The sequence below is a fragment of the Tiliqua scincoides genome, chromosome 3, assembly GCF_035046505.1.
Source record: "Tiliqua scincoides isolate rTilSci1 chromosome 3, rTilSci1.hap2, whole genome shotgun sequence".
NCBI classification, from domain to species: domain Eukaryota; kingdom Metazoa; phylum Chordata; class Lepidosauria; order Squamata; family Scincidae; genus Tiliqua; species Tiliqua scincoides.
In genome coordinates this window covers 68,295,065-68,309,822 of record NC_089823.1, presented here as the reverse complement: position 1 = coordinate 68,309,822, position 14,758 = coordinate 68,295,065, and the positions used below count along the sequence as shown (strand labels likewise).

General features: G+C 45.8%; 1 protein-coding gene across 1 annotated transcript; it reads right to left on the bottom strand.

Moving 5' to 3' along the window:
* Positions 1 to 4,429: 4,429 nt before the first annotated feature.
* Positions 4,430 to 10,619, bottom strand: RPL8 (ribosomal protein L8). The gene is made up of 6 exons (XM_066622186.1): positions 10,528 to 10,619; positions 8,680 to 8,823; positions 7,852 to 7,993; positions 7,494 to 7,712; positions 5,755 to 5,870; positions 4,430 to 4,636 (listed from the first exon to the last, which is right to left on the bottom strand). Exons 2-6 carry the CDS (start codon positions 8,815 to 8,817, stop codon positions 4,478 to 4,480), a joined length of 774 nt encoding a protein of 257 aa, XP_066478283.1. The 5' UTR covers positions 8,818 to 8,823; positions 10,528 to 10,619; the 3' UTR covers positions 4,430 to 4,477.
* Between the last annotated feature and the right edge of the window lie 4,139 nt (positions 10,620 to 14,758).

Here is a 14,758-nt window from a genome sequence, read left to right as displayed (position 1 = left end):
AGTGGAGAAAAAAGGAGAAAAATGAACTGTTTTCATTGCAGTTCATAGCATCAGTCAGGGCTGAGCACTTCCAATATCAAGTACTTCCCTTTTGGCTTTCTGTGGTACCAAGACTGTTTATAATCTCCTTCCAGTGTCAAGAGGTAATGGCTTTCCTTGACGTGGATGATTAGCTTATAGTGGCAGAATCCAAGGAGCAACTCCTAAAACCCCTGGACCCTCTTAATATCCCTAGGCGTCAACCACAAGAAACTAGAACCAACTCAATGTCTCAGTTAATAGCAGTCCTCCTGGATTCTGTGCACTGTCATGCCTACGTCCTGGCACAAGGGGTCAGCACATAGTGTGTCTTATCATGGATTTCTAGAATACGCCATTCCAACCTAGGCTACATGGTGTCTGCCATAGCAGTCTTCTTGTTGGCACACCTACACATGAACCCTTTAAAAAAAAATGGTTCCTGTGCATTTTCAACCTCATCATTGTCTACACAACCTATTATTCTGGACCAAACATTCCCTACAACTATTTCTTTTTTTCTGACAGTGTGCCTTTCATCCTGAGGCACTACCCAGGATGAATACCCATCAAGGGGAACATGGGAAGTTCATTGCAACTGCCTCAAAATCAAAGGGGGTTGGCCATGACAACAAAAAAGCCAACACCAACTTTCTGTAGCTACTGCCCATTATCAAAATGCTAAAATGTTCTCTACCATTTTTGAAGGGTCATGTAGTGCAGATTCTAATGGACAGTACAATAGCCATGTAGTATATAAAAGGTGAAACAGTACTGAAAACCACTTGTTTCCTGGTATGCGCAACATGGGACTGGTATATTTACAATTCGATCACTTTTCATTTAGCAGCGTACCCAGCGACTCAGCAGACATCTTCAGCAGAGCAAAAGACAAAGCAGTTGCCCATGGATTGAGCCTTGACATAGAGGTCTGTTTTCCAGTTCATCACTGAGTTCGTCCTGTGGTTTGTGTCTGTGGTTTGCCATAAGTCAAAATTATGCATTTGTAGTTCTGTGGGAAGTGGTTCCTGTCTCATGCAGTTTCACCCTTTCTGCTAATCACCAAGGTCATCAACAGGATATGCAAGTTCAATACTGGCTCCTTTCTGATAGCACTCTGGGGCAAATGCAGTTTGGCCTGCTCCTCAACTTGGCAAGAACCTTTACCTACCTGTTTACCTGAACCACGTCCTCTCAGAATTGATGTTAAAATACTACACTACAGACTCAAAATGCTGAAGCTGACTTCATGAAGTATCCAACGTTAGTGTTGAGGGTAGCGTTCAAGATTATCTCTTACAAAGAAATACTTGACCTGCAAGTCTTCAACAAAGTGGAAATATTTCCCTGCCTATGCAGTGATCTTACAGTTCAACCAAGGCATGTCGCTACCCAGGATATCCTACAGTACAGTTGTCCACCGTAAATATACCAATTTGGCTCATTCTCCACTGAGGGTTTATTTTGCTGCCATTTCTGCCTTCCATCTGTCAACAGACATTTTTCTCACACCATCTGTTTAGAAGATGGTTTATCAAGGGCCTAATGTCTTTGATTGCTTCTACCTATCAAATCTCCAGTTCCATTGAGTTTATCTCTGCTCTTATCCCAGGCCTATTGTGAACCTGCCTTTCAAGTAAACTTCTATAATGGACTGAAGCCTGCTCACCCTCAATATGGTGTTTCTAGTGGCCATTATTTGACTCAAGGGCAAGTGAACCATGTACTTTCTGACCCCTCAGTCATCACATTTCATCTAGACAAAATGTTGTGGGGAGAGGGCATCTTTTTGCCTATAGATCTCAACACTCCACAGTAATCAAGGCTTGACATTGCCTGTTTCAAAACACATCAGAAGAGCTCTGCAGATGGGATGTTTAGTAAGCTCTTTCCTTTTCTGTTCCTATAACTGCATTGTTTCAAGCAGACAACAGTTTATCTTGTATGGAAGCCTGCAAGGGCAAAACTACTTCTTCCCAGGCCTGGTTTAAGGTAATCTCTAGCTTACCAAATGGCCAAGAACAAATCAACAGCCTCCTTGAAAATGCATTCCATCAGCAGTTTCATCCTCTACTGTGAGCTTAGAGGTGGTCTATTCCTGGTTCAGTGAAGCAGCAACCTGATGTATGCCACTGACCTTTATTAAGCACTGTGACCTGATTGAGAACTGCACCTGCCTACAGGTAAAGGAGAGCTAGCTAGTCTTCTCAATTTGTAACTACACAGAAGATGGCAAGATAGGTTGATTACCTGTAACAATGGTTCTTCCGGTGGTCAAGTGAGCATACACATGACCCACACAAGCATCCCTTCGGCATGTCTGGGCACAACTGTTGGATTTCTCTTAAAATTTAACTTAGGGGTGGTCCTTAAAGGCACAGAGAAATTGGGTGTTCTTTCTGCTGTCAAGACACATGGTATGCATGGGGTTTCCTCCACTTTGAGAGTCAGAGCAGAATGGGTGACAAAGCACTGGAATCTTTGAGGTCAGCTCTGTGCATCTGCAGATCTCCACTACATAGATCTGCTGCACCAATGACCCCTCAAGGAACTATAGTCACAAGTACTGCAGATACTTGATTATAAGCCTATCTCATAGATAAGTCAAGGGCAGGTTTTAAGCCAAAACTCATGCAATTTTCTATGACCCTTGGATAAGGGGGGGGGCCCTTAAACTTAGGGATGTCTGACTATAATTTTGTCTGATTTTGCCTGAGGCGAGATCCTGAAAAATAACCTGCCAGTAATTGTTACCTAAGGAACTGTACAGTCTTTAATAAAAATACAGTACAAGACCCTAAGATACATTTTTATTCATCTTCTTAAATTCTGGTCTTCACAACTTTTGTGAATGCTATTAAAGTGTACTGTAAACAACAAACCAATAGACCCATTAATCCAGTGGTTCCCGAATTTTCCCGGCTCGTGCCTCCCCTGATCCTTGTAGGCATTGGCCACGGCTCCCCATTACAACACCTCACCTCAGTTACCCCCCAAATGGGGATGAAGGTGTTATAATTATACACTAGAAACAAGGCTGCCAGCACTCTGAGGCTGCAATCCTAACCACACTTACCTGAGAGTAAACCCCATTTAACCAAATAGGACTTACTTCTGAGTAGACCTGGTTAGGATTGTGCCCTGAGTTTGTTAGCAGCACACCTGGAGGGTTTTGGAAAGGGAGGGGGGAAGTGATGAATTTGCTGGGGGAGGGGAAGACTTTGTTTTGTGTGTATCTGCTAATTGCAAACTGATGCAAACTGAGACCTAGAGACTGTTTGGTTGGAATCCTAACCCCGCTTTCCTGGGAGTAAGTCCCATTGAACACAATAGGACTTACTTCTGAGTAGACCTAGCTAGGATTGTGCCTTTTGTTTTATAATAGCAGCCAACAGAGTACCCGCCCCAAAAGGAGGCAGGAGGAAAAAGGGGAATGGCTAAAAAGGAATGGGGATTTTTATTTTTAATCAATTTTTGGAGACCAAGCCATCAAGAGTGGCTTTTTTTCTTTTGAAGGGGGAGGAAAAAGAGAAATGTGAGGATCCTTGGTTAAGCTGACACAGACCCCAAGCTAATGTAGGTCTACTCAGAAGTAAGCCCCATTTGAGTCAATGGGCTTACTCCCAGGAAAGTGTGGAAAGGATTTCAGCCACACCCAGCAAGATTACAACTCACCCCAAAGTAGATGGGGGCTGCTCACACACACACACACACACACACCACATGCAGATGCCACCCTTCCCCCCCAGACAAGATGGAGGTATGCAGGCTGGGCTTCCCAAGCGGAGGACTTACTCTTCCCTCCCACTTTGAAGCCTGCCAGGAGTGCTGATGAGATGCAGCACCTCCACACTCTTCTCTTCCAGTCTTGACCAATCCCAGGATGCCCAGGGGCACACTGGGAAATGTAGTCCTTGGGGTGAGGTTGCACATGGAGAGAGCTCCATGATAAGATGCGGCACCTCTGCCTGCCTAGTCAGCCTTTTCTCCCAGCCTCACGCTGCCCCACCCATCTTGTTCACAGCTGCAGAAAAGCAGCAAGTCAGGAGGCAGCATGTGCAGCAGAGCAGCCCAGCCCCTCTCCCCAGAGATGCCTGTTGATGCCCCTGGAGGCTAGCCATGCCTCACTAGGGAGCAGGAGACACAGATTGAATACCTCAGCATTAATCAAATCCTTCTTTAAGGTGCTTGGTGTGTTAAGCCAGAGGCTCTACATATGACATAACACATAACTGGGAATATGCAATTCTTATGGGAATTGTACTCTTTGAGGGTTGCTGTTAGGGAAATACTGTTCTATATTTCTCACAAAGGCAGGTCAGGTAATCTGACCTAGTTTCACCACTATTTATGAATATATATAATATTTTTCAAGCTATTACAGCTAAAAAAATTACCACACTTTTGCCACTTACAAATAATGGCATTTATTTCTTTATGAATGTTCTGAACCGAAAGCTTAGTTCTCCTTCTCTTGCACAGTCTTTGTTCCACGCAGTCGGCCAGTACGACGGGCTGCAATAAGACCAACTTTACGACCAGCTGGAGCATCTCTCCTGATGGTTGAAGGCTTACCAATGTGCTGATGGTTACCACCGCCAAAGGGATGTTCAACGGGCTGTGGAAAGAACAGAAGAAAACAGTTAATGAAGTAGGGTAAGATGTGATTTCAAAGAGGAAAGACATAAGATGGTCATAAGGGCTGTGACAGGCTTCACTCATCCATCTAGTCCCGAAAGAAAAAAATACTACTGCCCTTCTGAACAAAAGGCAGGGACCCAGATGGGCAGGGTGTCATACTATTGCTACCAATCCTAGGACTTGAAAGCACTGGAGTAAACCAAAGATGCAGAGTATAAGTGATGGCAAAAAAGAAAGAAAAAGAAAATTAAACTAGCGCTATGAACAACATCAAAAATATTAACCTAACATCAAGGGAGCCCAATTTTTTTTTACTGGTGGAACTTCTTCCTTAAGGAACGGGCCAATTCATATGGAAGAAGGCAGTGCCATAGGTACCTCAGCCCCAAGCTGTAAAACTAGTATTCTATCTCCTGCTTTTGCTATATTAGACCAGGGGTCTCCAAACTTTTTGGCCAAAGGGCCGCTTGAAATATCTGGCACAGTGCTGAGGACTAGAAAAAAAGTTTAAATTTAAAATTTAAATAAATAAATTAGAGATGGAACTTAGATGAATGAGTGGGCTCATTCACTTAGCTTCTCGGGCCTTCAGAACACCCTCCAGACGCAATCAGAGCATAGCTCTGGTCATGTTCAGTCAAGTGGACCAGAGGCTTTCAGGGGACAAGATGCTGGCCGTGGGCCGGATAGAGGCTTGCTGTGGGCCGCATCTGGCCCCCAGCCCAGGGTTCGGAGACCCCTGTATTAGACTGATGGTTCTGTTTTAATTTTTGAATTAAGTTGCATTTATATGCATTGTTAGCCACACTGGAAATGATAGGCTGAAAAGTACCAGAGTAGATATTCTAGACTTGGAATATTTAAAGTACTGGCTGTACAATAGCATACAGAATAGACAATTGGAGACTTGTTGGTTGGCAACCTTCAGTCTCGAAAAACTATGGTATAAGCCTACAGCACCCGGTATTCCCAAGCGGTCTCCCATCCATGTACTAACCAGGCCTGACCCTGCTTAGCTTCCGAGATCAGACGAGATCAGCTGATGTAGTAACTATTAGAAGAAGTTAAACATATCTCATAATTAGAAGTACTTACGTTCATAGCTACACCACGAACGCGTGGCCAGCAGTTTCTCTTTGCCTTGTATTTGTGGTAAGCCCTTCCTGCCTTCAAGATAGGTTTGTCAATACGGCCACCACCAGCAACAATACCTGGAAGGATTTAAATATTTAAAAAGCAAGTTTCCAGATGAACACACCAATTGTACTAGACAGCACTGTTTACCAAATGGTTTCATCATTAGTGCAGTCATTCAATTACACAACTGATTTTACATCCCACTTTTTATACAACATTGCAGCTTACCAACAGTTCTTAAACAATCTGCCAAAATCGGTTTCCACAGATCTGTCAAAATGTAAATATAAGCCATAGCCATCCCAAACGTATATGGTCAAAGTGTCAGATTAAAATTTAGGTCCAATTTCCCATTCAAAAACAAGCATCCTCAGGAAGCACTTGTTAGCTCAAAAATGTGTACTGCCATAAGTTCTTTTGAGGAGGACTGGTACTTATGCAATAAATAGTGTAATAAATCCTAAGTGGTGCTTTTACATCATTTATGGAATTCAAGTTAATTAAATCAATACCTTCTAGTATCTTAAGACATAATTTTACCTTCTAGTATCTAGTATCAATACCTTCTAGTATCTTAAGACATCATCTAGTATCTTATCATACATAATTTAATATTTCCTGATAACCTTTAGATACAAAATCCCTCTATAAAAAGATCTGAAGTTCTGGAACGACTCTGCCATCAAAAGCAAGTCCTAATTTAAGACAGTCTATATATGTTTTGATGATAAAGTTCAGAGCCATGAATATAATCTCTACCAGTAGCACAACCCTCATTCTGTGAAGCAGCTGCCTGATAACATGTGCAAAAACTGGTACATAACCACACCTATGTAGTTTATCTGTGACTGAGTTTCTTGAGGGGGCTGCAACAGACTGCATTAAACATACTTTGTTCAACAGGTTAAACAAATTCAACCTTTAAAAGATGCCTCATTGCACAAATTGTATTGAATTTGTGCAATGAGGCATCTTTTAAAGGTTGAATTTGTTATATTTATCTCTTCATGCCTACTATAGTGAGAAACAGTCATCTTTATGGCTAGCATGGTATAGGACAACAATAAAGAGAACGATTTATTGTGGCATACACTTCCATCCACTAGAACTTACGGTCCAATGCTAACTGGGACTTGAGCTGAAGCAGCCCCTTCCCATGCCAGCTTCATGCCTTGAGGCACATTTGTGCTGACTCTGGGCCTGTGTGGAATACAGGCATGCCCAGGCAGGATTCAGTCCCTGCATCACCTAAGAATGTAAGTTTGCAGGGGATGGGCATTCTAGGGGTGGCAAGGGGGCATTTTTAGGTGGGCAGAATGGGAGGCGGATGAGGCCCAGGAGGGGGATGGGACCGGCTTCGGCATCTTTATACCAGCTGCTAAATAGCTGATGCAGATTTGAGTAGCCCCATAGGGCAGGCTGGGGCTCAACAGGTGGTTCTATAGGGCTCATGCAGTGGTTCCCAAACTCTGCAACGCTGCGAATTCATGGGGCGCTGCAGGATGTCCTCAGCAGCCTGTTCTTCCAACTCTCCTGGCTGCTGCCATCTTGGATCGCAGGAGATCTCACACAATTTTCACATGATCCAAGATGGCAATGCCCAGGAGAGGTGGGAAGAGGCAGCCACAAAAGAAGGGTACCATGACTCTGGTAAGTTTGGTAACTGCTGCTCTAATGGGCAATTTAGGCAAACTTACCAACAACTGCTCTGTTTGCAGATGAGATCACCTTCTTAGACCCAGAAGGCAGCTTCACTCTGGTTTTCTTGGTTTCAGGGTTGTGGGAGATAACTGTGGCATAGTTTCCAGAAGCACGAGCTAATTTACCACGATCACCAGGTTTTTCTTCAAGACAGCAGACAATGGTACCTTCCGGCATAGTGCCAACAGGCAGAACATTGCCAATGTTGAGCTGAGCTGAAAGAGGTGTATTTATACACACAAAAATGTCACTTAAAAAGATGCAATGTTACAATCTCTCATATCTACAATACTGACTATTTCTAAGAAACATGTATGATTTTTAGAATCACACAATGATTCAGTCTTCACTCACCTTTCTTGCCACAGTAAACAAACTGTCCAGTATGAATGCCTTCAGCTGCAATGAACAATTCTGTCCGTTTCTTAAACCTGTATGGATCACGGAAAACAACCTTGGCAAGAGGAGCACCTCGACCAGGATCATGAATGATATCCTAACAAAATAAAATTGCAGTTTAGGAATCTTATCCAATTTCAGGTTTGGAATTAACTTATGGAAATATTTATACTTGTTCAACTAAAAGTCTAGGGGACAGAACTGCATAATGATACTGAGAAATCCCATGTACCCATAGAATGTACAAGCTACCCATTTTCACATGCTCAACATTCACATAGCAATACCTACAGACTAAACTAAAGAGGTATATGTGAATGATTCCAACAAGGTCAATTTCTTTTTATAATCCTTGTTCTTGTTACAGATGAATCTCTGTATTCAACTTGACTTTCCATTTACTTTTTAGGTCGTATCTCAATATAGCCCTCAAGCCTTTCAGGGATTCTCAAAGTGCAGCTGTAATATGGGGGAAGACTATCCTGCACAGATTTATATATTTTTCAGCATTCCAAGTAACAACATTTCATGTTTTAATCCCACCATCACTTTTTGAATAGAGGTCTGTGTTTACCTTGCATTTAAACAATCTGTAAACATTTTTATGGTATGCATGTATACCATACAGGCTACACATGTAGCCTCCTCCCCAACTCTTATTCCTCCAGTGCTTTCAGGATCCTTAAATGTAGCCATTCTCAACCACAGTAACCACTCATATGAAAAGCCATCACAATATAATGAAACATATCCAAACAGCATCTTTCAAAGCCTGGTACTTGCCTTTACAATGCCCTTGATGTACCCATGCCTCTCAGCAAAGTCAACGGCTCTCAGCTTTGCTGCACCCTTCCTGTGTTTCACATGGGCCCTGAACACGGACCCCGCACCTTTTCTTTGACCTCTGATGACACGGCCCATTGTGTACTGAAAAATAAAGTTATAAACATATCTGTTCAGGTGGCTTACTTTCTCTTTAGGTGTGTATTGCCATGTAACAAGCTATACTTTGCTGCAACTTGATTCTCCATACCACCCACCATTCTGCTGAAAGATAATTCTGTTTCTATTGTGTCAGTTCTGTAACACAAACATTTCAATCATCATAATCCTGTACCTTCATTATTAGGGATCACAATGGAGTATTCATAACACACAAAGGGGTACCTGTCAATTTGCTAGGTTATTTAGGAAGCCTCAATGTTACTTTTTCAAAATGTTAAAAATTAAGTTGAAACACAGGATGGCTGGTTTCATGGGAAGTTATTTTATTTTTTTGTCATCTCGGACAACATGCTACAAGCAGGCAACTTGTTTTATAACAATCTTTGTATTTTTTTAATGTGCATATTGTAGCTTCATATTGCTTTCCAAACCAGCAGGTTCTGAGTTTAATGTGCTGTAAGTTAAAGTATTAGCAGCATGCACATGAACTTCAGAAAACAGCCTTAACTAAATGAAACACCACATACAAAAGTTAATATCTTAAGTCAAAACATTTCCAATAGATGACTCTTTAAAGCAGGGATTTTCAACCACTGTGCTAGGGCACACTGATGTGCTGGGAATGGTCCACAGGTGTGCTGCAGGAGTTTAGGGGAGAGTCATTCATTAGTAGGGCCATGGGGGGGCTGAGCCCCGTCAGCATTGTGGTGTGCCTTGCTTTGTCAAAACACAGATGGTATGCCTTGACAATGTTAGCGCTTTGTCAGTGTGCCATGAGACACAAAAGGTTGAAAATTCGCTGCATTTAAGACAAAGTGCACTGTATTATAAACTAGTTAAGTCTTCTTTGCAAAGAATCTTGGTTGTTTGTGCTGCTAAGGGGTAAAAAAGTTACTCCTCCTTTGGAAAAGAACTCAATACAACTCCAAGAATCACTAGTAAGATGCAAAAATGGGATATCTCAAGGTATTTCTCAAGGGTTGTCCTCCGCTGTACCACTTCACACAGTGCACCTATTCAAAGTACCACTGGAAGGAAGCGGTGAGGACATCACCACCAGTTACTTCTGGGTTGGGAGGCCAGATATGAGGCAATAAAAGGCTTTTACTGGACAGGAGGGCTTTTCTGAGCATGGGAAAGCATGGAGCTCTGCTCACAGGGCCCAGGCTCCCACTACTGTCTGCCGCCTCACGTTCCTGGTCTTGCTGCCGGGTGGCAGGTGCCCAGGGGACACAGAAGTACCCCAGACACCACCTTAAGTACCACTGGTGGTAGCCATAGCACTGAGTGAGAAACACTCATCAACTACGTACTCTGGGACAGGAGACAATCCGCGGAGAGGATTATGAGTAAACCCTGTGCACAGGGCTCAATCGTGCTACTCTGGAGTAAGGCTGCCACTGACAACACTGCAAAGTTAAAGGCAAGGGGGGAAGAACAGAGCTGAGGCCGCACAGCCAGCCCCTCCCCATAGGCCCCCTTCATTCCCTTCTCCCCCCCAGGCCTCCGCCAGAGCAGCCGGACTGGCGCCGCAGCGGGAGGCCAAACCTCCGCTGGCGCCGCAAAAGGAGAGCCGGTCCCTCTACAAGAAAGTGCCGCCAGGCAAGGAAAAGGCCGGGGACGGCCACAGGTGCCCAGGGCTGCCCGATGGACACGGATGGTCTCGGGCACCCCAGGAGCTCCTACCTCCGCCGGGGCCTGGTTCGGAAAGAAGGAAATGCCAGACGTCGCCGCGCCAGGAAGGCCTTCCGGCCAAGACGGAAAGCGGCAGGCGCATCCTCCCGCGGCCTGATGGGAAATGTAGTCCTGCAGTGAATTGGTGGGGGAGGGGGAGTTCCCTGCTTCCAGGCGCAGAGTTACGTGACAGGCCCCCCACCTGGGTTCAGCGGGGGACGCGAGCGTCCTTATGATGCTGCTGGTGGTTCAGGCGCCACAAGGCTCTCAGCAGCCCCACAGTACACGCTTGCCTGGGAGTAGATCCCATGGAACCTCGTGGGGCTTACTTCTGAGTAGACACACCTAGGACTGGGCTGCGAGGTGCCTGGAACACGCCGCTCCCTCCTTCCCCTGCCGTGGCCGGACTGCAGTGATGCGTAGCGGCATCGCTCGCTCTGCTGCAAAGCGCCCCACTGGTTGGACTGCAGCGCAGCAGGCGACGCAGACCTGCCGCCGCCCGTGCCTGTGAATCCTCCCCCCCCCCCAGTGAAGGGCCCCCTTTCCGCGCGCGCGCCTTGCAACCGGTGCTCCCCGGCACGCCGCTGAGCGGCTCCCGCAGCACAGAGCACCGGCCGGCGCCGCTGCGCACAGACTGCGACCCCTCCCTCCACAACGCACGTCGCCTTCCTGTTCGCAGCCAAGGGGCACCGGGCTCCAGGCATCACGCGGCTGCCTCAGCACGATCCCACGCGTGTCTACTCAGAAGCAAGGCCCCGGTGTTCCGCGCCACTCGCTCCCAGGTGAGTGTGCCTGTGGGACTGCGTGCCTGCCTTGCCTTGGAAAGCCTGCTGGGGGCAGCGAGAGCAGCACCTGCTGCACTTCTGCAGTAGAGCTGGAATGGAGAAAGTGGTACCCGAGTAAGGGCACAATCTGCACCAGGTCTACTCAGAATAATAATAATTATAATAACAACAACAACTTTATTTTTACCCTGACTTTCTCCCCGAAGGGACTCAAGGCAGCTTACAACAGATTAAAAACATAATTTAAAACAAATAAAAACATATTAACACATATCATAAAAGCAGCAGTCAGATAAAAAATAGTCAGGTAAAAAGAGCATAGAGCAGCAGCAAATCATAAAAGAATCAGGCCTGTAAAAAATATTAAAAGATGTTAAAAAGGCGGAGAACTCAGAAGGCTTGTTTAAACAGAAGGGTCTTCAGGCCTCACTGAAAAGTCTCAAGAGAGGGAGCCATTCTTAAGTCAAGGGGAAGGGGGAGGGGAGGGGAGGGGAAGAAGTAAGTCCTATTTTGTTCAGTGGGGCTTACTCTCAGGAAAGTGTGGTTAGCGTTGCAGCTTGAGGGCCCAGTCCTATCCAACTGTCCAGAACCGGTGCAGTCCGCAATGCAGACCAGAGATAAGGGAATAGATGTTCCCATACCTTGAGGAGGCCTCTGTGACAGCCTACCCACCGCAGGAAGCAGTGCGCACCCCATGGGCACAGCTGCACCGGCACTGGAAAATTGGATAGGATTGAGCCCTCAGTCACTAGAAAATTAAGAGCCATGCAAAGCAGCTTTGCATAAGATACACATGAACAATGTCCTTCCTTGCCAGCAATTGACTGGTGAGGTCTTGTTTCTTCAACTCTTCCAAGATAAGGAGCTCCACAGACAGCCCTCAGTTCCACCCACAGAAGTACAGCATCATCTCTCCATCTCGAACTCTGGATAAAGAGTGCCTATGTTGATCCCTAGGAAAGACAGAAAGGATTCAAAGGATGCAATCCTAACCCCTTATGTAGGTGCTTTCCAGCACTGACTTAAGGGCAATATAGCTCTGAGGTAAGGGAACAAACATTCCCCATCAGGGTCATGCCCATGATGCTGGTTGAGGGTGTATTAGCCCTCTCTGTCACACCATTTTCTTGCTTTAAATTGCTTGTGCCTCCAACTCTAGGACAAATAACTACATGGAGGAGCCATTTAAAATAATAAATTCTGGAAAGGCACAAGAGCTCTGGGAGGAGAGAGGGAACATTACCATGGTGGCAGTATGACAGAGACAAAGGTGGCTTTCCACAGGGTCACAACTGAAATCTCAATTACAGGGAAAATCTGACATTTCCCTTTCTTCACGTGTTTCAGTGTGGGATAAGATTTGAATCCTTTAGGGCGCAATCCTAACTTGCGCTGGAACAGGCAAGCCAGGAAGCTTGCGCTCTATCCAGCGCAGGATTGTGGCCAGAAGTAGCTTAGCCAGAGGCAAGGGGAAACGGTTCCCCTTACCCATGGGTAAGGGCTGCTAGCACCTATGGGTCTCCTCAGACTTGCGCCACCTCTTGAGGTAGCACAAGTCTGAGGAGAGCGGAGTGGCTTGAAGCCAATCCATTCTCCCTGGGAATGGAGTTGGGATCCATAGTAACAGCTGGATCCCAGCCCCGCCTCCCGCTCCCCGCCCTCCCTCCCCCAGCCTAGGAACGCCTCCCTCCCGCCAACCCTTCTTGTGTTGGCCCAGCTGGGCCAATGCAACTCACAAGGAGGAAGCTGGCACAGAGGTTTGCATCAGCCTCTGCAGGGCTGGCGCTTCTCGGAATGCCGACCCAGCTTCCTCTCAAGGAGGTGCAAACGTGCCTTACAGCACTCTTTTGCTCCTGATTGTTTTTTCTTTAATTTCATTTTATACTCCTCTCACAGCCCTGCATTCCTCCAACACCAATCTTTTATTATTTTAGACCAAGCATTGCATGTGTTGTCTCACACTGTCATCCATTTTCTTAGCAGCACCTTCTCTTTGGAATTTGTTGCCTCCAAATATCCATATGATTCACAGCCCAATCCTGAGCTCCCGTGGTGCGCGGCTGCAGCAGCAGCAAAAACAGCTACTGCCGCATCCTGCATGCCCACAGCAGCCACGGGTGGCACCTCGGAAGAAGGGGACTTTTGTCCCCTTCTCCTGGGTAAAGGAAGTAGCCCTGCAATGGGGCTACTCAATTCACCACCGACCAAAAGTGGTGAGGTAAAAGTGTTTGTGTCGGGTAGCGAGCCCCACATGAACGCTCAGGATCCTGTGGAGCAGAGCTCCTCTGTTCCTGCCTCCCTCCCTCCCCGCTCTCTCACCCCGACACACCTCCTCCCTGCCCTCTCCCCACCCTCCATCCGCCTTCCCCCTCCCTGGAACACCTCCTCCCCGCCTCCCCCCTGCCCCTGCTTTCCTTTCCACAGTCCATGCGACCACTGAGCGCCAGAGGCCGTGCACCCGCCTGGCACTAGCCCAGTGCTGGGCTAGCATGGGTGCTGGCCTGGTGTTAGGCCTCACAAATGTGCCTTATGGCATGTTTGCGACAGTGCACAGCAGCGGTAAGCCGGTGTGCCGAGCCAAGGTTTGGGCTTTCAGTCCTCCCCCCTTCCTTCTTTTTTCCCTCATTTGCTAAGATTTTAACAGTGTTTCTTTTTTCCAATTGCTTTTATTTACTCCCCTTCTTTATTTTCCTTACATGTCTATTTAAATAGTACATTTGTAGACAGAAGTCTTGTAATTAATTTTGTATTTTTATTTATACAGCACTTTGCTTTTTATGTGCTTAAGATCATCATCATCATCATCATCATCAACAACAACAACAACAACAACAACAACAACAACAACAACAACATCTATGAATGATAAATGGCTACCTGGTAACCTGTGGGGAAACAAAAGAAACATACAGATGATGATGATGATGATGATGATGATGAATAATGGATATCAGCTGCAAAAGATTTCTGTGTCTAGATGCTCATTAGGGGTTATTAAGAGAGTAAAAATGACTCAGGATGCTATCCCTAGGCACAATTTTACATGCCTCAGCCTGGCTTCCTATCACTCACTGGCAATCCCCCTCATGTCTATACTGGCACCACCTGCTGGGGAATGCAGTGTAGTCGTTTGCAACAACACTTACACATCTACGATAGGGAATTGCACTGAAACTCATATCGGTAGTTTCTGTGTGCCTTGGCTCATATCCTGCAGAACAAATAGAGTTATCAGTGTTTGCCAGAAGCAGAAAATAGATGAAGTCAAGTGCCTCAAATATGTACCTGCAAAGGTGGCTTATGCCCCCCATTGCTTTCATGGAGGGACAACATCTGTATTTGGGGGTGGTCATCAGGACGGACACACCCTGCACAGTACATACTTACCCTTTTGTAATAAAGATGGCTTCTACCTATTAAGGGGCCATAGTTTAGTCCGTATACAGTTTGGGATGGAG